The 26,330-nt window shown below is 33.7% G+C and overlaps 2 protein-coding genes across 2 annotated transcripts in view; both read left to right on the plus strand.

Annotated features, from left to right (window-relative positions):
- LOC117102992 overlaps positions 1–16,097 on the plus strand; it is a 21,124-nt gene extending 5,027 nt beyond the window's left edge. The window contains exons 3-7 of the mRNA XM_033243455.1: positions 11,095–11,490; positions 12,624–12,869; positions 14,445–14,576; positions 15,286–15,426; positions 15,739–16,097. Coding sequence (XP_033099346.1) covers positions 11,095–11,490; positions 12,624–12,869; positions 14,445–14,576; positions 15,286–15,426; positions 15,739–16,097 — 1,274 coding nt within the window. The remainder of the gene's footprint in view (positions 1–11,094; positions 11,491–12,623; positions 12,870–14,444; positions 14,577–15,285; positions 15,427–15,738) is intronic.
- Positions 16,098–19,704: 3,607 nt separating this feature from the next.
- Positions 19,705–26,330, plus strand: part of LOC117102993 (receptor-type tyrosine-protein phosphatase T-like) — a 61,026-nt gene continuing 54,400 nt past the window's right edge. The window contains exon 1 of the mRNA XM_033243456.1: positions 19,705–19,828. Coding sequence (XP_033099347.1) covers positions 19,705–19,828 — 124 coding nt within the window. The remainder of the gene's footprint in view (positions 19,829–26,330) is intronic.

Consider the following 26,330-nt stretch of genomic DNA (forward strand, 5'->3'; position numbering starts at 1 on the left):
TATATATATATATATATATATATATATATATATATATATATGGTACGCACCCATATGTAGTTAGTAACACACAAGCATAATATTGTATTTAAAATAATTAATTCTAGAACCCAAATGCTAACCCTAAATTTGCAAGATTTGAATTTCTTTGAAAATCACTGCATTTCTTTCGTTTTTTATTTTCCTATATTTTCTTCTTTGTCAGCACAACTACCTCTTCCTCTTGGTCACCATCGCTACTGCTCCAATCACTTTCTAAATCGTTCTCTTCTTCTAAGAGGTCAATATATGTATGCTGTTATACACAAAAAAAAGTAGTTTTTTGTTGATTGTAAACGTGTCCTTTGACCCTGACCTTTCAAATTTAGATCATTGTGACCACTTTGCATTTCTGATAAAAATTGTTGGCTGTTGACTGTTAAATGTATATAAGAAGTAGTTTTTCATAGATTGTGACCTTGAACATAGACCCTGACCCTTCAAAATTTAATCACTTCCACATCTTTGGTCAAGGAACATTATGTCCAGGTTTGACGAGTTTTCGATAAAAAAAATATGGACTGTAGGCTGTTCACAGACACACATACATACACACACAGATAAATAAATAAACATAAATTTACCCCTGAATAGGCCTGGGTACCCCTATTCAGGGGACACTAACCAAAAACGTGAAATTGTCCCTTTAGTAGGGGCCGGTTGTTTTTGTTCAGTGACGATATAGATTCTTTATAATTTTATCTTAATTGACTTAAAAATGAGTTAAATTGTAACTGATTCATAACAATAATTGGCAATTTAAAAAATAGTTCATTTATGATATGAAGTCAACAGATATATTAAAACTACAAAAGACTAAAGATTTATTTTTGAATATTAGGTTTTCTATTGGATGCACTCTTTGAAAGTGTCCCCGTCTCCTTTATAGGGGTGTCCCCTTAATAACAGTTGGCAGTGTGCTAAAAATATATTCCCCTTCGTTTCACAGAAAAGCGTCCCCTTCATAAGGGTGTCCACTGGATAGGGATGTCTTAAAGGAGAGGTTATACTGTATTCTTAACACCAGTGCGTGTTAACTTATGGTAATTTGGTAAATGTCTTTTTTATTTAGTTCATTTCGGTTATAACTCAGCAATCAATCAATCAATTTACAAGGCACTATACTCGAGAGTTTTGCGGAGGTCAGATGCTTACTATTATATGGCTTATGATTGCTTTGTTTAGTAAAGAGAGAAAGTTTCTCCACTCGAGTGGAGGTGTTAAAATGGTTCTCTCTTAATAAATCTGGATAGGAAGTGGTGTACATTTCTAGTTTATAGCAAAGAGTTCCTACTTTAGTATTTATATCTCTAAACTGACATCTGAGGGACTCTGTACTGCACATTTGTAATTTGTTACCGTAAGTCAAGTTTACTTCCTTATACCTGAATCGTTGTGATTTAGACATATTTAGGCGTACTTGAATATCAAAGTTTACATTACACGCCTTATGTTAATACCTTACCGTAACTTCCTTGTTTTACTCACCATGAATGGCAAGTAAAATAAGCTCTTGACAGGCCGAACGACTTTTCTTATTATTAACTTGTTAACTATTCTTCAAATGGGTGTATATAAAAATATAAGAATCTACGATTTGTATAGTTTTTCATGGTTCAATGATGCTTTCCCATACTAAATATTTTCTATTTTTAATAATATAATTATCTAACTGATAATTTGTTTAGAGTATAATATTTAAATGAGAGCATAATCTAATGACTTCAGAGGAGTTTTGTTACGCAATATCTGATATTAGTTTAAATTTAATACATGTTTTCTTATTAATTCGTTTATTTTTGCCATACTTACCCAATTTCAATTTTGTGTACTTATTGTTTTATATTTTTTGTCCAACATTGCTCTTTTTTTTTTTTAAACTTTCCAAAGTTGATATTAAGATTTATCTATTTTTTATTCATTCCTAAAATGTAGGCTTATAACCAATATCATATTACATTTGTATACAAATAAATATATAAAGGGAGTCTACCCATTTCCATAGTGACAAGAACATTAGGTACATTTATTTAAAAACAATGTATTTGTATCTGTTCAATTATCGATTCATATAATATCCCACATGCAAAGACCCTTGAAAATAAGTATAATTTTGAAAGTACTTTTCCAAATAAAAATACTGTTGTTAATTGATATTAGTCGTTTCGACTCCTTAATCTTATTCTGACTGGCAGTCATCACATATTTGCATATCTCGCTATCTCGTTTTACAAGTCCCCAGGCAAACAACCTGAGTTCAACAGTCAATGGGCCTAACAGGAAGAGAATTTTGTAATTCCTGCTGTAGCTTTAGTTTGTTAGTAGACAACTTCCAAATAACATTAATAGTGATATTGTTGATCAAACGAGCTATGAGTTAAGTTAAAGTTGCTTCAAGTTCATACAACCTGTTCATAATGATATTGCGATACATTAAATACGTAGGCCTAGTAGTAGTATTTATATATTCTATCGTCAAAGCAGGTAAGCAACACTTTCTTTTAACAGGGTAATCACAAACCATCATTCTTTCGCAAACGTTGTGGTTAGCTAGGCCCTATGTCGTTCATTTCTAGACACTTCGTCTAGGACATATTATTGATCCTACATGCCTCAGCCCTTAAAAAAGAAATATACAACTTAATGCGCTAACATAACACTTCTTTGTTTAGATGCACAAAAAATAATTACTGTAAATTACGTAATACTTGTTTAAAAAAATTGCCATGATACTTCAATTTTGAGTAGAAGCATAAAAAGGCCGATTTCTCATAACTTGTAAAACATATGGCATAGAAACATGAAAATAACAATAAATGATGCAGAAGTACTTCCCTTGTATACTAGGTTCAGCCATATCGGAATTACATGTCTACCCATATTCGCTGGAAAAATAATGAGTTATCTCATAGTGTTTTTCATGATATATGATTTGACGCTTATGTGGCTGTTACTTTGATTGAAATATACATGTAATACCAAATATTGCTGCAAAAAATATTAATGCAAAAAGTACTACGTTCTATTCACTTTCAATAGAAACATATACTCCATATGAGTTATTCATAATACTAATTCTTGTCCTATTTAACAACCATTTAAAAATAGTGAAACATTTTACCCTCAAACATTTAGGAGCGATGACCCAATAACGTGTTCATAACATATGTAAGAAAATGAAATACGAAAGGCTATAATTCCAATAAATGTGACCAATGAGTATTTAATCAAAACAGAAAATTGTCATTCTTTAAAATTATATATATATATATATATATTATATATTTCTGTCTTTTGTGCGATAACACTTTCAGTGACGTAGCACAGGTATCACAAGTGGATCACAAGTAAAAAGAATAAAAGAAAACCGAAATGAAAAAAGAAATTGAACTTAAAACAAAACTAATGAGTTGAAGAAAAACAATATGTACATAAATATAAAACTACTGCATCAAAAATAAAATAGCTTAAAACTTAAAACAAATTTGAAAAAGGAAAAGGCGAAAAGAAGAATTCAGTAAAATTTTGATTCAATATTTTGTCTAGAACTAGAAGAGAGTAAATAGAGTTAAATTATATATCGTTTAAATGATTTTTAAAAGACTTAGGGAAAGTTCATTATATATTGTTTTCATTTGTTCAATCAAGTTGTTATTAGACTTGTTCCTAGTAGATTGAGGGTGATTATTGTTGTTAAAGATAAATTTATTACATAAATAAGATGGGGCCTTTTCTTTTAGATATTTGAAAGTTAATAATAGAAGATGTTCATTCCATCTGTTGACCAATCTTTTCCATCTCAACTCATTCATGATTGTACGAATTGGAGTATGAATGTCAACATATAAAAGAATTCTTCCTAGCCTATTTTGAAGAATTTGAAGTTCATTGAAGTGATTATTGGTTGGTCTCTTAATGAAAATAACCTTAAGTTAGGGAAAAAGTTTTCTTAGCTATAAAAGGGACATAAAACCAGACCTCTGCGAGGGCCAAGGTTCCTATGCGGGCATTCGTAAAATATTGCACTACTGTATTTTCGATGATGTAGACATGGCAACTAACGAGGGAGTGCTCGTGTTAATTTGAGATGACTAACACACTAGCCTTTGCACAGCCATACGCAACGCATCTTCTTTGACATCTTCCTGTGGGCATATTTTAACTAGAGTTTTGTGCTACAAAAATAGCTTGGTATCCCTGTTTAGTTAGAAATTTATGAAGTTCTAAGACAAATCCATTCTTGATTAATTTAATATTTTTTTGAAAAAAAAAATATAAAAATTATTTTCTTCAACTGTACTAATAAACACTTTCTACAAGAAAGTCAAACTTCAGCAAGAACAAGAAAAATATTCACATGTACGGTACATACATATAATTAATAGGCTAGGCCTAGGCATACACCATTAATTAATTGAATTATAGTAATAAAAACACTAACGTACTTTATAAAAATATATATAGCCTAGTAGGCCTATTAGTAGAAGATGTATATGTGCAGTATATAATAATTAGTTACTAGCCATATAACAGGCATTGTCCCTTTTTAATATTTTAATTGATAGTATATAGTTTTCTTTTTATTTTGAATGAAAAATAAATGCGATCGTTAATATCGATCTTGGTACAATGTAAACATGTAATCATATGACTACTTATACAGAATTTTACTATATTATAGGCCTAGACCAGGCCTCCTACTATAGTATAGAGGCCTAGTCCAAGACCTTGTTGCAAATCCCAGCCCACATAAGCCTAACCTATAATGCCAAGCACAGGGCTCGTGATCGCGGTACCCTGACCATTAAAAATTAGCAGACGCACTGGGAAGCGTTGTTCACGGCATTGGACTGCAGCGAAAAATGATTCCCCCATCATTAATGGAACAGGCCCACGTCATGCTTGGCTGATTAGTTTTGATTTACATTTCGCAAGTCTAGTGCCATACGCAGCAAAAGTCCGTTTCTCTCTAGTGTTGTTGTCAAATGCATTTCATAACCAGGCTGGTTTTTGATTTACGTTTTGGAATAGAATTTGGAGAGGGCGTTAGATCAAGTCAGACCTACGTTTTGAATTTGAATTACATTTTAAAGAAATTAGAACTACATTTTGAAAAATTTGAACTACGTTTTGAAAAATTATAACTTCATTTTGGGAAACTAGATCTACATTTTGAGAAATTTACGCCTACGTTTTGATAAATTAGACATTGAATTTTGCAATTACATTTTGATTTTAACATGGACTTTTGCTGCGTATGGCACCCCATATGAGCCGACTATATCAGGCAGCCCTCGATTGATAGTCAGGTAGACTTGAGCGTCTTTTTGTTTAGAACGGCCAAGAAGTTACGTCATTCTCTAATCACCTTGTTTCTTTGACCCCTTCTCCACAGGCATGTAAAACGGCATGTCGTTGTGGGGTCATTCTTCGCTAATGTGCCATTTTAGAGGTTTAGAAATCATGGAAAAAAGTTTAACATTTGTAATTCTTTTATTACACATGTCATCATTATGCCATATAACAACTATAATAAACATTCGGCACGATAATTAGGGCAATTTAAACGTTTATTTAAGTATTCAATTTTCAGTGCTGTAACATAGCAAATTTTGCAAGAATCATCTCCATCACACTCTTTGTGACGGAGATGATGATATACATATAGATGTGAATCTTAGTGGAATTAAAAGATAGATTGTATTATTTAAATATAGGATAATGCACATTGAACAAACAGGTTTCTAACAACATGTCATTTTTATTTATAGCTGTTTCTGAGAAAAGAAAACATCAAGAAATCATCTCCATCACACTTTGTTGTGACGGAGATGATGATATACTCATAAATGTGAATCTTAGTAAATTTAAAAGATAGATTAGATTATTTAAATATAGAAAAATAAACATTGAGCAAAAAGGTTTCTAACAACATAAACCAGATCAATTATAATTGCTATTATATATTCTTTTTTGAGGAAAGAAAACATCAAGAAGTCATCTCCATCACAGTAAAATTGTGATGGAGATGACTGTGACGGAGATGAGGAATTAAACTTGTTAGATCATGTGTACTTTGAAAATGACACAGTTCTGATCGTATATATAATTATTTTTTTCTAAAAAAATTATAAATAAAGCATACTCTGAAGCGTTCGGAGATGATGCTGAATAAAGGTACTTTCCTAGTTGTTATTAGAAAAGCATGAATTCTTCAGCTATAGGTGGTTTAACTGTACAAGAATGGGCTGTTTCTTTACTGTATGGTCCCCTTCAACCAAAATGGTTTGATCCAAAACTTGTTATGTCATTTTGCTAACAGCTATAATGGCATTTTAAAGTATTGTGGCGGAGATGATGACAATTCAGGGACAAACTTTTTTAGTCTAAAAAAGTCAAATTTTAAGAATTTATAGATCTATTGATGTTATTTTTAATTTTAAATTTGTAAGACATCTATTGTATTCACCTTTTTGTGGTACAGTTATTTATTTAAGTTATTTATTTTACAAATTATGACAGGAATTTTTAAGAAATCCAATCGGGACATGCAAAGTGCGCGACTTTGGAGGTTTTTTGTTGAAAAATAAACAGCATGTTGATTACTTTTAAAATATTTAACAACTTATTTCATTAACAAATATGTTCAAGATTGCATTAACGCAATAAAAATAAAACTTCCTTTAATATTTTAGAATTTATACTACATCAAAACAGAGGGACGGGAAAATGGCACTTTACTGAAGAATGACTCTGTGTTCAAGTTCAATGAGAGGTATCATATCATACCTCCATGATTATAGAGAATAAATGGAACATCGGATAGTTTTCGTTGTATTAAACTAATGTAATTTAATTAATATTGAATTTTGTATGTGAGATTGTTTTTTTTTAACAGACAGACAGCACTGATTACCTGATTTCAATTTGATCAGCGGTAGATGAGTACCAGCAGCACTTAGGCCTAGGTCACAGATATGAATATGTAATCTTACTATGATCTAACCTAAAACGACCAACATCGATGAGGCAGTTTCAGAACCATTACTTTATTTGTCTGTTGTATAATTTGTAATATGATTATAAGAAGGCTACAATAATATTCAATAAAGAAATTTAACAGAAAAATCAGTTTAATTCATGTTTTATTCTGTCCCTCGTCGAATGTTCACACGCCATGTCTACTACTACGCACTGGCTCACAGTATGTTATTTGCATATTTTTGGATGTTGCTTATTGTTACTATCAGCGATTCCGTGATGTTGGGTTGCGATATCTTCAAGCTAATTTGCATAATACAATGCAGTTAGATTGTGGTTAGACAATAGTCTTATTTGGTATTCGGACAAAGGCACGGTAACATGGATGACTTTGAAGATTTTAATTGGGATAAATTTTTTGGTGAAAATGAATAGAATAGAATAGAATAGAAATCTTTCTTTATTCTGGATACTCAGTCAGTATTAGTACACTGTTCTTCCCTGAGGTCCAGGGTATGATCTTAAACTACTTTAAATTAAAAACAGAATTGATAAAGAAATATATAAGTTACATAAATATAAGAAGCAGAAAAAAGATTGGTAAATTAAATTAGATTTTTAAAGGATTGTAGGGAAATAGAATGAATATTACTGCGGATATCTGATGATAAATTGTTCCATAAATTAACGGATCGGTATTTAAATGTTCTTTTTCCAAAATCATTCTGCCATTTTGGTGAGATCAAAGTGTTTTTTGATTTGCTTCTTGTATTTATGTTATGATATTCATCGATTAATTCGTAAAAATGTGTTAAGTATGCTGGAACAGTTCCTGATAAACATTTAAATGTCATTACAAGAATATTATATTCCCATTGTTTGTCCACAAGCTTCCAATTTAGTGATTCCATAAGATCATAAACAGGCGTTCTTATATCAGCGTACAAAATAATTCTGGCCAGTTTATTTAGTAATACCTGGAGTGAATGAAGATGTGCAACTGAGCAATTTGACCATACTGGACTACAATAATTAAAATAAGGCAATACTAAAGAATTTGCTATAAGTCTAAGTGAAAAATTAGGCAAAAAATATCTTAATCTACGAATAACACCAATACGTTGTGAAATTTTGGTACAAAAATTTTCAATATGCTTATTCCATGTAAAAAGAGAATCAAAATGAAGTTGATAATGCTGAAGAATGTACTGCCGATATGAACTAGACATCATCCTCAACAAAAACACAGGGGACAGAAAAACAATGTGAAAGTACATTTAGTAACCAGCTTTTTATCGGGCTTGTATAAGTGATTTACTATAGAATATTTCATTTCATTTATTTATTTGACCAAAAAAGCAATACTGTACAATAATTAGAACAAACAATAAAACAAATGGTCAGGAAAAACTAAAGTGACAAAAGTCACCTGACTCAGGAGTCAGTAATTCCAACATAAAATAAATCTATATATTATATACAGGACATAAAATACAAATAAAATAAGGAACAACAATAAGACTTCAAAATGGATAACAGTCATTAAAATGAAAGTTAAAATTTAAAAATTTAAATTATAAAATAAAGTGGAAAATTAAGTAATAAAATACTTTAAATAAGAAACATAAATTATGCCTACATATATTATGATACACATTACATAATTTTATTATTTAATATCACAGACCCTATAGGGTATATGATGATACCTTGGACCCTATAGGATCTGTGATGATATCAATACGAGCAAGGGGGTAGAAGGTATAATAAAAGAAGGATTTAGACACGATAAAAGATAAGAGTCCCAAAATCTTCCCGAACTTTACAGGAACTGGACACTAGAGGGTGCGCGAAAATTGCACCGGGGCAGTTACAAGGCTATCCTCAGCCACTTATCCAATTAGCGAGGTATGCAGTGTTGTAGGTATATGAGCGCAGCGGGTGGTTTCGATCGTTTCTAATCCGTTGTATATAGGGTCTGTAATTTAACAAAAAGAAGCGTGGGATAAAAGTCTTAAATTCAAAAAATTTGAGTCAATATTTTATCTAAATAAATCTGTTGGTAATGCAACATCATATAATCGCTCTGTAGAAAATATTTAAGAAATTATCATTTACATTCCACATGTATCCAAAGTTATCTAAAGCGTTTCTTATCCCAACTGCCTAAACAGTCCATTCTATTTTCAGCCCACAATCTCTGCTTTTGTTAGCATATATATGGTAACCTTGTATATTATATAGTATTTTCTGTCTTACAGAATTTACATTTATGCAAAAAGTTTACAATTTTTATGTGTTGATAAAATTAAATGTTAAATCTCACAAATTTATTTTGAACTTTTTTTGGAGCATGACGGGCATTTACAAAATTTTATATGGACATTTCATCACAATTTATATTATGACCCCCAAAGCTCACTGCCATATTGCATTATTGGTATTATTTGGCTACTTAAAAGTTTAAAGCCCCATTCCTGGCAAAATTTCACTAAAAAGGATTTTTTTTAGAAAAACTGCATATGGATTACTCTATTTATTATAAACAATTGAAAAATATTGGCTAAATTTTTAGTCTTACGTAAAAGAATAAAAACAATGAGAAATACAGACTGTTTCTCATAGGAGATTACCGTTTTCTCGACGAATTCTTCGTTACTAGGCAAATTCAGAGGTTATAGATCGCATCCGCTTCAATGCTCTTGCTTTTATGTATACTATATACAGTCAAAAAAGTGCACCCTCTCTAGTGAAATTGGTTTTTGTACTTCATATCTCGCACACTGATCGATCGACTAGGCCTGAGATATGTTTGTTTAATTGTCAGTGGTGCTATACTGCCTTCTAAAGCCCGGCAGTTCTTCACAAATCAACTTTTCCTCTTCAACCCATTCTCAGTCTTACTCTACCTTCTAATATTTTAACAAATGTTTTACTGAATATAGGCTATAAGGTAATATGTTGGTAGTTCTTTGGTTTATTGGGTTCTTTATCCTTATGAATAGGACTACAATTCCATACGACCACATGCCCGGTCAACAGTAACTAAGATCCTAGTAACTAAGATCATTGAACGTGCTGTACACCAACAAATTATATGATTATTTGACTAAAGTTAATATTTTGAATGAATCCCAATCTGGCTTTAGGAAAAACCATTCAACAAATACTACCCTGTATAGTACTGCGTGTTGAGCTCGAACGCCTAGACTTTCAAGTTTTTCTGAATATCCGGTTTGCCCAGTAGGGTTTGAAAGATCTGAGTTACAAAATATTTGCCCTCCCAAGGAGAACACCTTGTTGGACTTCAAAGAATTGCGTAAAAATAGATACTATGGGAGCTTGATTCTTTGCTCATTTGCACACTGTGGAGTCGGAGGCGCAAAAGTCGAGCGATCTCAATAAAAGCTGCATTATCTAGCGGTAATATGGGTCTCGGAAATTTTTTCGGTTTTTTTTCTTTTAACATCGGTTTGCAATTGCGATAAATGTATTATTTGTTATTTGTTATTTTTTGTTATTTATATAGTATATAGTGCCTATTTCATTAGGTTACAAAGCACTTTGTTGTCCCTGGTCATTAAGTCCACATGCCTAAGTGTTGCTGCCATATTGGCGCAGTAGCAGGCAACCCCACACGGCACCCATTTATACTCCTTGGTGTAGAGAAGCAATGTAGATAAAGTGCCTTGCTCAAGGACACAAGCGAAATGCACAGCGAGGGATTGAAACCCCGACCTCAAAGTCGGAAAACTAAACCGTTCCCGCTGCGCCAAACCACTTTCAAAACTGTTAACACATGTAAATTGCATAGGATTATCCAAAGGTATTCAAATCGCATAAAGAGACTTGGTTTATAAAGCATTATCCATCTTGTAATTGCCAAGTTACTTGCTGTTGCATGTGAATGAAATTTGAAAATAAATCTCATTATGCCTGACACACTTTATTTAATGTTATCATTTTATACAGTATTTGAATTATTATATTGTATTTGTATTGTTATAATATTATTATCTTCATTATGCATATTTTTGTATGTTTAACTATTATATTATACTTTGTGTTTATAAGATGAAATCCTGGATTTAACTATCTTCTTACCCAACCCAACTGTGAGTATAACTGACGACTCTGTAATGTCAACATTTGGAGGTTATACTGGGGGTGGAGATCAAACTCAAGAGATCTTACTTGGTAGAGAAACTGACACAGGTACTGGGCTCCAAGGAGATCCAGTAGAATGGAGTGATGATGATGATGATGATGACAGCGATGCAACAGCCGTCAGGCCCGGTACAATGTTTCCTACTGATTCAACAGTATGGGCACGTGATATTAGAGCATTTGATGCACTTCGTATTAACATTGCTGGGAATTCCAAGAAAGAGAAAGTTGGAGCTTTCTATGCCAATGCTTCAAAGCATTCAAAATCCCAACATATAGCATTCGTCATATTGTCTGAAAATAGTGAGTTGAATATAATTACAGTATTGACTGTTGGCCTAAACTGCTTGAACATCCGAATATTGCCTGTTCAATTTTAACATTCGCAAATCTTCCCTTTATGGCAATTTGGCAAATGTTGAAACAGATACATAAAGCGATAAAAATAGATAAAACTTCATCCATCACAAGACATTTTGTCTTCAATATGTTTAGAAATCAATTAAAATGTCTTAAGAATTGTAATTCATCTAACCTTAATAGGTCTGTATCTAAAGATGACTTCACCACACTGCCCAAAAATGTTTGTTTACAGCATCTTCCATCGTTAAACATTACAGTATATATTATTCATATAAAAATTAGATAAGATCCTCCAATGTAAAAAAAAATATATATCAATCAATCATTCTTTATTTTCCATCATAAATAAAATAATAACAAATATCTGGGTATTAATCTAAATTGCGACTGATCACCTTTTATACAAGGATTGATTTCGGAGCTATAGGAAAAGAATTGTCTTTTTTTGCCGTAATTTTCTCTATTGTGAACTGATCACAAGAGAGATTGTTGATTGTTTTAAATATGCATATAAGAACAAATGTGAGCTGTCATGACAAAATGAGTCTAGTGGTACGCCAGGTCAATTTGATATATTCAAGAAAATATATCTGAAGAGATATTTTGACAAAAATTGGGTTTCTTCAGTTATTTCTGATAAGTTTAATGTGTATATTTCATAGTAGTAGCAAAAGTTCTAAGTTGAATTACCTATAAAGGTATCATATTTTGAGGCACATTTTGTAAAGTCATTTTTCTGAATTGATAGGAAAACCAACACAAAATGTATCAGTTGTTTATCTCTGAAGGCGATTTTTAGACATCTGAACTTTAAAATGATGTTACTCCAGTTTTGCTCAACCTAGGAACATGATAAGACCAAAATAAAGCATAATAGTATTCTATCTAAATGTATCAATAACTCTTTTTTCATTTTTTGTACCACAAGACACATTTTGCCATGACAGCCCACAAATAATAACATATTTTTCCGAAGATGACAAAAAATGAAATAATAAAATAAATATTGTTGTGTGTATATAATTTTGTATACTTTGAGTCTAATATTATTGTAACCTTATTTATATTTTCAGCCGAAATCACTCCTGATAGACGTTCTATATCCGCCAGTGTTGGAGATAATGTGACCTTAAGTGTAACCAGTATCATAAGAGATATTTCTGGTTTTCTATGGAAATTAAATAACAATAGTATACCTGAAGGAAATGGTAAAGATTCGTTGACCATAAATAATGTCAGACCAAGTGATGCTGGAATCTATGAATGCTACACAGGAGAAAGAAATGGAAAACACGCAATCATGAGATTGATCGTTAGAGGTAGACATAGTTTTTAAAAGATAGATCTACTACCATCTCCAACCCGACCCCACACTATAAAGCAAATAACCTAGTGTTCAAAGATATATTTGTGTCACACGTTCACACTAATAAATATAGAGACAAGTTTGTATGCAATATATGCCACTTTTATTATACCAACATTTCTTTTCCCTTGCATTCAAACTCATCATATACACCATACAGTATAGTAAAATAATATCTGTATATTAAAAAATAATGATATGAACGGAACAATTAAGTTACGAAAAACTATATGGTTAATAATTGGTATATTGAATCAGTTTAATAGTAAATATAATATCTGAATGGTATAATAAAATGCCTATATAGAGTTGTAATAATTTTTTAAGTAATAAAACCATAAGGCCTTATTTATACATGAACAAAATAGTAACATAATATCATACACCTGTTTGGTGCCACCAGTGGCAGACGGTAGAGTATAGTTACAGGGTATTCTAGGCAGTGGCGTATCTAAGGTGTGGGAGAGGGGCGCACCCCCACCCAAAAAACACTCACCCCCCCCCCTCCCTTAGTCACCCCAAATCATGCTCATGTGGTTAAAAATCACCTTAAATTTTATTTATTTATTAATTTCTGTTTGTGTGATAACACTTTCAGTAACGTAGCACTGGTATCACTAGTGGATCACAAGTAAAAAGAATAAAAGAGAATTAAAATGAAAAAAGAAATGTTATTCCCGAATGTTGCAAGTTATTGCCCATCACCTATTCATCGATCTCCTACTTCACCTAGCCGGCATGATCAGCTCCCCTTCCATTTCAAGACCCTTAGATTCCCCACTGATGCTAGAGCCTGCTAATAGAAAAAGTTTGTAAGCCTATATATAATCAAAAATTGCGTTCTATAGACAAAATATAAATGCATGTTCTTTTATATACCGGCATGGTTGTTAATAAATTTAAATTTAGATAATACAAGTTCCTTCTATACCGGGCATTATCAACGCTTCCATTAAATTGTTAAATTGGCTATTCCAACACCACCACGCGGTTGGCACAATTGTATAGGGTACTGTATGCTCCCACTTCCACTCACTGAATACGCGATTGGCTGATATTTGATACTGGCCATGCAAAAATTCTAATATAGGCTCATCGAGTGTTACTTATCCTAAATACCAAAGTAGGCCAAAAATTTAAATGAACTTTAGCAAATTACGGTTTGTATAGAAGTCTGTGGCTAAGAAATGCTAAATAAACGGAGAAACTGTACAATAATATTGTTAATTTTTTTTTAGTTTCAGCCAGATTATGTTCTTGCTTCCCTTGACGGTGCACCACTAGGTGCCATAAGGGTCGGAACACATTGTAAAAAGAAAGTAGAAGGATATAGGCCAACACATACAGGCTCATGCTAAACAACAACCTTAACTATAATATGTAAAATCGTCCGTCATTTACTACCACATACAATAAACAGGGTTCTATACTGTATTTTCTATACTGTGTATGAAACAATTACATAGGTCAGCTGTGAGAGGTATTGTGTATGCTTTACGCCTGTTTTTTTAAACTTTAAAATTGAAAGGTTGCCCTACAAGAATGTATGGATCAAACTGTGATTTAAAGTGTCCTGTTTGTTACAATGGAGGAATATGCGATGATGTGACTGGATTTTGTGTCTGTCCAGCAGGATTTCAAGGTGAAGACTGCTCAGCAGGTAAAATAAAAAAACACTAAAATGTGATTTGGCGGATATTTCTTGTTTATATGGGGGTTTTGATTTTTAATATGGTACCAAATTATTTATTTCATTAACAACTTGCTGAAGTATTAAAATCGGCAAGTAAATTTACTACCGGTACTAAAGCATGTTAGGATCGAGCATCCTGTGTCATTTTAAATTGTACAAGTACTATTTGAAAGTCTTTTAAGACCATTTAAAAATGGTCTAAAATTGCCAAAAAGCAAGCTTGTCATGTAGCAATTCTTATGTATAAAACTCTATATCTTAATATACTTCTGGTGAATATTCATATTTTTTCACACCATGAATATAGTTTCGCTAAAATTCCCTTGTTAAAATTCATTTGCCTAAAACAGAATTTTAAAAAAGTATTTCATAATATGTGGAATGCACTTTTTTGATAGTCAACTAAATGCAACTAACCTAAACAAATATAAGAAATCGATTTCAAAGTTGTAATTTTATGTTCAATTTTGATTTTTTTCGTGCTTAAGTTATTTTCTGAATAATGGTTTTACTTTTAAATTTAACATTTTAACATTTACATGTCTGTATTTTATGTATGGCCCCAGAGGAAAGAACAACCTTGTTTGAGCTTTTCTGTGTTAAATTAAGTTAATTGTTATGTGTATTTCTTTTTTTGATAAAATTTAATGTTCCTTTTCTAAATCATCAATTATAGGTTGTGGAAATAATAACTGGGGGCGTACGTGCAGTATAGTTTGCTCTTCGAGTGGAAACTGTAAAGGGGTAATGTTCTGTCCTCCTGATCCCAGTGGATGTGCATGTCAAGCTGGTTTCAGTGGTGTTACTTGTGATAATGGTGCGTTGTAACAAATAATTAAAAATAAAACCAACTGTACCTTTAGCGATTTAATATACAAATGCATTTTATTCTATGATCAATGTATTGGTTTCTGGAATCCATCATAGCATACCCTATTCTGTACCCTCACCTAAGCCTACACCCCAGAGATTGCCCCATTAAGTTTTTTCATGTATAAGACTAGTATTGCATTTTTACGCAATATGTTGGCATTGAGCCATAGCGACTGGATCGAGAGACCATGCCGCAGGCGACCTATCAATGTGTTGTGATTAACTGTGATTTTTTACACGAGTTGCGTATTTACAGATGCAAAAATGAAAACCATCATTGGTAATATTCAACGCTATGACGAGAGGGAAGTACGGAACTCATATCAGGAGCGGCTCGAGCAGTATTTCAAGGCTAATAGTATAGCCGTGGAAAAACAAGTTTCAGTGCTCATCAGCTCACTAGGGAGAAGAACTTACAATTTCCTTAAAGATCTTGTCAACCCGGAGAAGCTCGGTGATAAAGGATATACTGATTTAGTTCAGATTTTAAATGAACACTTCAGCCCGAAACCGATCAAGATGGCAGGGCATTTTCATTTCTACAAACGCGAACAGAAGCATGATGAAAAGATTAAAGAATACTGCGCTACTCTAATGAAATTGACTGAACAATAGTATAATAAAATTCTGCATCTGCCATACGAATATATGTTTACATTGTAATTGTTGGATAAATATGGATAAATAATTAATGGATTCTAAAATACTGTAAAACCTTGGAATTGAAGCCCACTGGGCTTAATATTAAAAAGAAGCCCATCTCAAAAAGAAGACCATGAGCTTCTTTTAAAGATAGCATAGTCATAGTATTTTTTTTAAAGTAGTACACTGTATATGAATTTCAAAATAACAAAATAAACAAAAAACGCACTTGGTTTATAGAGTATTTAGGTGACTTAATGAAGGTTAATACACTCCATGATACAGATTGATGTTACGTAACAACAGTGGCTCTATTTATTGTTTTATTTTATAGAAGTAAAATTATACCCAAAATTTCTAGGCTTTTTTTTGCGAGCTTTGGTTGGGCTTCTTTTTGAGGCTACATTTGCAAAGTAAGAAGGTGGGGGGAGGGGCTTCTTTTCAAAACGAATGCTGTAAATTTGAGGAATTCTACTTTAAAACAATAAAATAAGGGAACTGTAGCATCAATGTGTATTATGGAGGATATTTACCGGCTTTAAATCACCTAAACTACTGGATAAACCAAGCATGTTTTTCATTATTTTTTTTTTTTTTTTTGCTTCTTTGAAATTCATTTATGTCTACAGTTGATGTCAGAGTCTGTTGGCTCTCTGGTAGTTTATTATTCTGTTCTTGTTAATTTATGTCTTAATAACTAATTTAATTCAACGGAATAACACCGTTGCCTTACCTACTACCAGATCCAAGCTCAGAAGATTCAACAATGTTACACTATAAAAGAATCCCATGCTTCTTTTCAAGATGGACTTTTTTTGGGGTGGGCATCTGTTCGGGTCTTCGGTCTTCGTTTTGTAGACACCCATATAGTTTGTCTATAAAACGAAGACCCTTGAAAATTTCACAGACGCCCAAAAATTTTCGTAATTTAGATTTTGTGAGAGCCTTATCTCACATGCTTCCAAAATAACTTTGAAAGTACGTACTATGTAAGAGACTGGTAAGACAAGAGGATTAATAGGTAAAGACCAATTTCTATTTGTGAAAGGGCGAAGCACAAGAGATGCCATTGGATTAGTCAGAGTCATGTGTGAAAGGTCACTTGAGTATGGTAAAGATGTCTACATTTGCTGGACAGGTTATGAAAAGGCGTTGGATAGAGTAAAATAAATCAAACTTACGGAAATTTTGTCAATGGTGGGAATTGATTGGATATAGAGAAGAGCAATCTGGAACTTGTACAAATAACCAATCTGCATTAATCCTAGTGTAGAAGGTATTTTAACGGAACCAGCTGATAAAGGAAGAGGTTAGACAAGGTGGAATCTTGACCACGATACTCCTTCACTTGTATGTAGAATACATGAGGAGAGAAGTAGAGGATGGAAATTTTGATGGAGTTATGGTGGGAGGGGAATGTGTATTTTGCTATCTTGGAAGTCTTATAACAGATGATGTATTGATGATGTTCATAGATGGCTGTCTATCAATATGCTTTGCTGCAATACAGACAAGACAGAAGTGCTGTATATAAAGCCTAAACGCCGTCTAAATGTACCCATCATTGAAAACATCCGCGTGGGAGACACCTACATCATTCCATCTTCTGAGGTGCGACATATCGGTGTAACGTTTGACTCCACACTATCCATGATTAGACATATTACAAACACATGCAGAGTAGTATCCTTCCATCTCTGCAACATCAAGGCAGTTAGGCGTTTTTTAAATGAAGATGCTACGTCAAAACTTGTACATGCATAATTGGTTACATCAAGATTGGATTATTGTAATGGAGTCCTTTACGGAATACCATTAACATCAATTAGAAAGCTGCAGCTATTGATGAACATCGCTGCTCGTCTTGTCACTGGGACACCTAAATTCCATCACATCACCCCTATTCTTCGTCGTCTTCATTGGTTGCCAGTGAAACAGCGTATTGAATTCAAAGTACTTTTATATTTTTACAAATCAATTCACAAGTTATCACCACAATACATTTCCGAATTAATTAAGGTTCGTTCTGCAACTTGCACTCGTTCTCTCCGGTCAACAACTGACTCAACCAATCTTTATTGTCCATCCTTTCGGTTAAAGTCTTGTGGGGAGCGATCGTTTATGGTTGCTGGGCCCAAGTTGTGGAACTTGTTACCTTTATTTATTCGTGAGTCACCTTCTGTCACCATTTTCAAAGAACGACTTAAGACCCACTTATTCTCGTTCCTTTAGTTTATTTTTTTTCTATTTCCATGCCAGCTAGCTTTTATAGCTTTAACTAGGATAGGATGCGCCCGAATCCGAGATGGCCGAGACTCAACAGGTGCTGACTGTAGTTCAATTAGATTGAACTCTAGCCAGCGATGAGGGCGTATCCCCATACTTCGGTTTGGGTGCTGGTATGGTATTCAAATTTCACTTCTTTTTATTTTGTGGTTTTGGTTTCCGTTCCATCTTTACACTTGCCTGATAGCGCTTAGAGACTTTTTTGTATTTTGCGCTCTATAAATTTATAACCATTAACCATTAACCATTATGATGATCGATGTGAGAAAAATGTAAGGAGAAGAATTGGAATAGCAAAATCCAGTTTCAGAGAGAACAAACAAATTTTTACCAGCAATATTGATATCTATGATTATTGAAATACCTTGTGTAAGCCATTTCGGCCATTAATGGAATAATAATATTATGTAAGATATTAAGTGCACTCACTATAAATATTTCATCCATCTCCCGCCTCTTGTTGTTGTGTATTGTTTGCCATTAAGCTGCTAACCAGCTCCAAAATCCATTGCTTACACAAGATATTTCAATAACCATGTCGTATATGGCCCTAACAACAGTGAATAGGTTGATGCAACATATATCAATATTCATAGAGGGTAAGCATACAAATGAATCAACAATTGTTTATATTTTATTTTAAACGATTTCAAAGAATGTGTTAACTGAATGTTACATGGTAAATTGTCCCGTAAATATAGCTCATTGTATATAAAAGATGTTCTTCTCAATAAAGGGGTATTTCTTTCATAAATAACATTTTTGACAGTTGAAGACCTTGCATCATATGAATGGTATTGCCAGAAGTTAGTAAAAAAAATGTATGAAAATGAGAGGGAAGCTCATTGTTGTTTAAATGAAATATTAACATGACTGTTTGAAGCTTGTTAAAATCAAAAGTATTTAGAGTATTGAGAGTATAAAATAGATTTTTAGAATGAGAATAAAAATATAATTTGGCAATTCTTCATTGCATTTCTTACCAGGATTAAAATAAGTTAGTTTACAGGAGTGCTTAGAGGCCTTATTGGCATGAATCACTATACAAGTATAATATATTATTTGTAGAGGTGTAATTTTGCCCACGATCTCCAGATCACTAGCCTGGCATCATACCTCTAAACCACCAAGCTTGCGTGCGTCTGATGGCCAGGGTTGAATTCGAGTCCAAGTAAGCAGCGGGTACTGCAGTGCTGATAGTAATTGCTATTGTCGTGATGGAATAATAGACAATAACTGGATTTGCGTCAGGAGAAATATGTATAGGTGTAATTTTGCTCTACCTGACGTGGAAATGTACCGAATACTCAATACAGACTGTAGTCAGAAATGTGAATGTGTAAATGGTTGCGACAACGCAAAGGGCTGTTTGAGTACTTCTACATGTAACAATGGATTCACTGGAGATACATGTCTTGGTAATTATCTAAATTTTTTATTTAATATTGCAAAAGTCTATACCAGATTGTGTCTATTAATCAGTGTTAATCAGCGGTATGGGTTTTATCTTGTGTTATCTTGCTGAATTGATGGATAGAAAGTCTGAAGAAGACTTATTTCCAGTGGGGTCCTTTTTGATTGTTTAAAATCATTAAAAAACCCTAATACACTAAATATGTGGCGCCAAGTGAGGGAATAATCGATGTCACTGGCGGAGTCGGGGTAGGAATATATGGGAGCGCAATTGGGTGGGGGGAGGCGATGGCCGCTCAGATTCTCCTGAGGTCTAGTGGGCAAAGTCCCCAAAAGCTCTGACAATTTTAAAGATTTATAAATGTTATTTAGGCCCCTAATTAATCTTTACAATCTGATACTTTGTAAAATTTACATAGAATATTTTTATCTGATGGAGGCTACAGAGTGGATCTTATAATATGTTTTATTCAATTTGTACCTTAGACCACCAGTAATGACTATGCATACATTGATGCTTGATTTAGCAAGAATCCATGGTAGTGTAAAGTTGCATGAATATGAATAACTTTTAGGCAAGTGGCAACTTCTGATAAGTTCAAGGACAAGAGGTGGGGGAGGGGGGAATATGTTAATTTGTGTTGACCGGGGTAGGCCTGTAGAGAAACCATAAGGTAGAGTTAGTTGCATTGAAAAAGTCTTAATGGAAGGGTATTAGCTGTAGAGTATGATTCAGGCAGGGACATACCAGCTAAGGTGCATCAACATTAAACAAACAAGTTAATAGGCTTTTTGTTGAGCTCTCTCTGATTGGCGTCACCGTTTAGAAGTATCCTAAAAAAATTTCACCTGTCGCAAAATATTAGTTTGGTGGCGTGGTGAGTAATAAAGTGATGCATAGTCGTAGAATAGTTTTATATAAGCAGACTTTACATATTTACTAATTCAAGCATATTTTGATCCATTTTTTCCATATTTGAACATCTTTGTCTCTGGCAATGCCATGGTTCCAGGGAGCGGAGGGGGAAAAAAACACTTATTGATATAGATGGAAAAGGAGTGTTTAAGCCGCATTTTCTCCCGTTTTAAATAATACAAAATCTGTATCTTATTAACGTATAGTATGTTTCGTAAAATAAGTTTTTTGTGTCTAAAAAATCAGTTGTACAACATATAAACTTGTTTTCCTCTGGAGCCTTGCTTCAAAACATAGAACACTTTGCCTGTAAGATCAAATTAGAATAGGACTAGGTATAGTGTCCAACAATCATCAATTTCAATCAAATTCCCCGCATTACCATAAATTTTAAAAGAAAAAAAATGTAGGCCCACTATTGTAATTTCGTTGAATTGCCTTTAAGCTTGGTATTACTGATTAAAAAAAACTAACAATCCCTACTTTATATAAAATTTATTTGTTGTTGCTTATTAGTATTTTGCCTTTTAACCTATATCAGTGGTGTAGCGAAGGAAATATTATTTGTCATCTGTTTCCTAAAGCCATTGCTTCTACAGCATTGTTGCTTATTAGTAGTTTGCCTTTTAACCTATATCAGTGGTGTAGCGGAGGAAATATTATGAGGCATCGGTTCCCTAAAGCCATTGCTTCTACAGCATTGTTGCTTATTAGTAGTTTGCCTTTTAACCTATATCAGTGGTGTAGCGGAGGAAATATTATTAGGCATCTGTTCCCTAAAGCCATTGCTTCTACAGCATTGTTGCTTATTAGTAGTTTGCCTTTAACCTATATCAGTGGTGTAGCGGAGGAAATATTATGAGGCATCTGTTCCCTAAGCTTCTACAGCATTGTTGCTTATTAGTATTTTGCCTTTTAACCTATATCATTGATGTAGCGGAGGAAATATTATTAGGCATCTGTTCCCTAAAGCCATTGCTTCTACAGCATTGTTGCTTATTAGTAATTTGCCTTCTAACATATCAGTGGTGTAGCGGAGGAAATATTATTAGGCATCTGTTCCTTAAAGCCATTGCTTCTACAGCATTGTTACTTGTTAGTAATTTGCCTTCTAACATATCAGTGGTGTAGCGGAGGAAATATTATTAGGCATCTGTTCCTTAAAGCCATTGCTTCTACAGCATTGTTGCTTATTAGTAGTTTGCCTTTTAACCTATATCAGTGGTAGCGGAGGAAATATTATTAGGCATCTGTTCCCTAAAGCCATTGTTTCTACAGCATTGTTGCTTATTAGTAATTTGCCTTTTAACCTACATCAGTGGTAGCGGAGGAAATATTATTAGGCATCTGTTCCCTAAAGCCATTGCTTCTACAGCATTGTGGCTTATTAGTAATTTGCCTTTTAACCTATATCAGTGGTAGCGGAGGAAATATTATTAGGCATCTGTTCCCTAAAGCCATTGCTTCTACAGCATTGTTGCTTATATAGTAGTTTGCTTTTAACCTATATCAGTGGTGTAGTGGAGGAAATATTATTAGGCATCTGTTCCCTAAAGCCATTGCTTCTACAGCATTGTTGCTTATTAGTAGTTTGCCTTTTAACCTATATCAGTGGTAGTGGAGGAATATTATGAGGCATCTGTTCCCTAAAGTCAAATTTTACCCTGCTCGTGGGAGGGCGGATGTTCCATCAATGTTAATGCAAATACGCGAAACAGCTCATTCTTCTGCTATTTAATTTCTTTGCTGCCACCGAAAATCAGCAGACGGTGTTGCATGTTGTAGCGCATAGAGTTCTTATGAATAGATTATGAATAGAATAGTTCTTATGAATAGATTAGGTAGAATTTTACTTTCTGTTGATATTAAGACTCCTGTTGATTATATTTTAAGTGCCCTTGGATGGAGTAGACTTAACGTGATTTGGAATGAAAAATTACTTCTTATGACTTTAAAATGCTTAAAAGGATATGGCCCTCAATACTTGTCTTCAAAATTTACCTTTAACAATACTACCCATTCTAAAGGCAAACGTAGCCAAACCCACAACAACCTGGTTCTCTCAATGTATAATATTGGACAGGGAAAAAGAATTTTTTTATATCGATCATCAAAAATCTTGAATGAACTACCACACAAAGAGATGTCAACTTTTTCATTCCAAAATCATTTAAAATAGTATTTTCAAGTTTTGTTTTATTTTATTCTTTGTTTTATTTCTACTGTATGTTTCTCGTCACTGTACCACTTTGAAAATCAGTACTATAGTATTGAAAGTGCCTACATTATAAAGAAAGATTAAATAAATAAACAAATACAGGCAGCGGAGTTGGATTCGTCGTGCAATGGTTGGTTGTACGATGCGATTAAAGTGAGCGTTTAAGATGGAGGGGGGCAGGGGCCGCCAAAAGTCCCCCGGTGGGGGAAGCTATGGGTATTTGACAAATTTAAGTGAATTGCTAATATGACTTCATAATTGTTGTAATGTCCAAATAAAAGTCGAAGTTTCTTCCAAGTTGGCCTACGATCTCAACGAATTCCAAATATAATAAGGCTATAAGCTTATCCATGATCTACCTAGACCCTATGTCTAGACCTAAACTAGGCCTATAGTCGTCGACCTGCCTTCGTTTTAGACTATATATCGTCATTACTAAAAAACATTTGTGAAAAATAACAGTGTTTACATACCTCTGACTGGTATATAACTAAGGCCTGGCCTACGAAAGGCCTTTGTAGTGTGAGTGACTGCTCTACTGTTCACATGAGAATGAAGGTATAGGCCTATCTGTCAGTGACACAATCGGTTTTAGCCGATTTCAAAGCAATCATGCCGACGTGTTAATCCTGTTTTAAGCTTCATTACTAATTGGCCTACATCATTTAATATTATTCAAAATCAAACTGCTTAAGCCTAGTAGTATACTACAGAGACCCAAGCCTATGCTCTAATCCCCTGGCTGATACTGAATAAACGAGTAGATTTGATGATAATAGTAATTATACGTAACAGCATAATAAAAAAAAAGTTCAACACATTGGATGAATGTAATTACCGTACTCGTGCGAATAAGCGCTCGGGCGCTTAAAATATTTTTTGCATTTTCTGAGGGATGCTTATTCAAACGGGGCGCTTATTTGAACGGGGCGCTTATGAATACAGAGTGGAAATTGAGGGGGCGATTATGGAAATAGGTTAAAATCGAGGAGTTCTTATGGGAAATTATTAAATTTAAGAGGCATTGTCAATGAAAAAAGATTATATAAGGACTTTAAGAATGGTGGTTAGAAAAGACAATCGTCCAGAGAACATAGCTCATGACAAGAATGCGTGAATATTTATTACATAACAGCAAAATAGCAGATGCAATTAGTGGTGGTGGGTAGTGGTTAGCTTGTTGCCATCGGCCGATTGAGATTAGCAAGATGGCAGGATCATTGTATTTTTTCTTGAAAACTCAGATGAGAATGTGCTAAAGGTCGGAAAAAAGAGGAGTAGGACTAGACATAGACAAATATGTAAAAAAAGAGTAAAGTTGGAAATATACTGTCTGTCCAGGAATCGGTGCTCTCATCTGTCCAAGAGAAATATCCTCATTTTGATATTGACCTAAGAAGAATGTGTTTCCACTCTACAGCTCAAAGCATGCCAACAACCACAGTCCCAGGATTGATTGGATTATTGATTTGCTAAAAAGAAAATCTTATGAGGGGGCGCTTAAGGAAATTTTCAAGTTAGGAGGGGCGGTTATTCAAACGGGGCGCTTATTCGCGCGAGTACGGTACTATGATTCAATTGAATTTAGTACCAATACCAAAGTTGAACTATCCCTACTTCATTTGAACATTAGAAGTATTGCTAAACACAAGATTACTTGGTGCATTAACTCATTGAATCATTTAGTATTTTTGAAATGTGGCTAAATCGGACATCCACTCTACCTTTTATCGGTTATAAATTCTTTCATAAAAACAGGTTGGGAAAAACTGGCGGCGGTGTTGGTATTTTTATAAATGAAAATATTGTTGCAGAGCAGCGCCTCGATTCAAACGTCTCGAGTAACACATGCGAGACCCTTTTTGTAGAACTAAAAAAAATAAATAAAACACAATTTTCGGAATCGTTAGAGCATCTGACCTCTCAATCAGACACTTTAATTTATCCATAGAGGATTCTCTGATTAAAATTAATTCGGAGAGGAAAAATTGTCACATATCAGTGATTTCAACATTAATCTGCTGCATTACGAACATTATAAACCCACAATTGATTTTATTTGACTGTATGATGTCCGATTCCTTTTACCGTTTTATCTCAAAACCGACAAGAATAACACTATGAACATTATAGACAATATATTCTCTAACCATGTTGAAACCAAGTTTTCCTCTGGTGTTCTTTCTGACCACTTACCGGTACTGGTTCTGGTACTGGTACTGGCATTTATAATGCACCTCTTTCTTGCGGTTATAAAGCGCACTTCTTTTAACTGGTCATCGGGTCCACATGCTAACTGTTGCTGCTGGTAGTCAGTGCAGGAGCAGGCAACCCCACCAGGTTCCCATTTATACTCCTGTGCGGAGAGAAGCAATGCAGATAAAGTGACTTGCTCAAGGACACAAGCAAAATGCACAGCGATTGAAACCACAACTTCAAGGCTGGGAAACCAAACCGCCAGACCCAATCAGAATAGATGCTTAGTGGACGTATTACCACTTCAACTTAACAATGTTCGATTAGATGTATTACTACTTCAACTTAACAACGTTCGATTAGAGAGAAAGGTTGAATATACTTTCCTTGCTGTGTTACTATAAAACCTTGGTTGAAAAAGCCATATAAAATACATTGCAAACAAATAAGATCTCAAAGTCCATTGGAGGAATTTCCAAAGTTAAAAAAAATAATAACTCGGTGATGTTGTTATGCTTCGGAGATCTAAATGTGTGCTTATGATTTGTAAATCTAGTTTTAAACGTGTGGTGTTTTAAGTCTGATGTACTCTTTGACGTCATCATTTGTGGTTACAGTGGCCTTGTAGATAATTGAAGATGCGATTCAGTTTCTGGATAGGGCCATTCATCTTTCTTTCGGCAGTTGCATGCATTAGATGGTTCGTTTGTGGGAGTGGATGATGTTCGCCATATTTCTAGAACAACTGTAGCTAACATCGACATCATTTTTATTGAATAACTTGTGAAGTGTGCTGCCTACAGGAAAGCGTTTTTTAACCAAGTTCAGGAAAGATCTGCCAATGTCAGTTTTTACACCCTATTCAACATGCTCGACATAACCCTTCTATTACTATATATATATTATAACATAGATAAGCATGTGTGTTCAAAGTAAGATAGAAAAATATGGAGACGATGGTAAATGAAAATACAGACATCGAAGGTAGACTTAAGGAACACAAAAATATTTATTTATAAGTTTCACGTATATTTTGGTTGTTGTAAGTGAAGACATAAGCAAATAGCTTAGACAGATCATCTCGTCACATTAACATAATAATAAAGGGTGTATATCTAAAATAACAAATAGTTTATACATGGCACTGTTAATGTCTATGAGAGTAAATAATGAAAGT

This window comes from Anneissia japonica, unplaced genomic scaffold (assembly GCF_011630105.1).
Source record: "Anneissia japonica isolate Jap-2015-1 unplaced genomic scaffold, ASM1163010v1 scaffold287582_len102718_cov217, whole genome shotgun sequence".
Taxonomy (NCBI): domain Eukaryota; kingdom Metazoa; phylum Echinodermata; class Crinoidea; order Comatulida; family Comatulidae; genus Anneissia; species Anneissia japonica.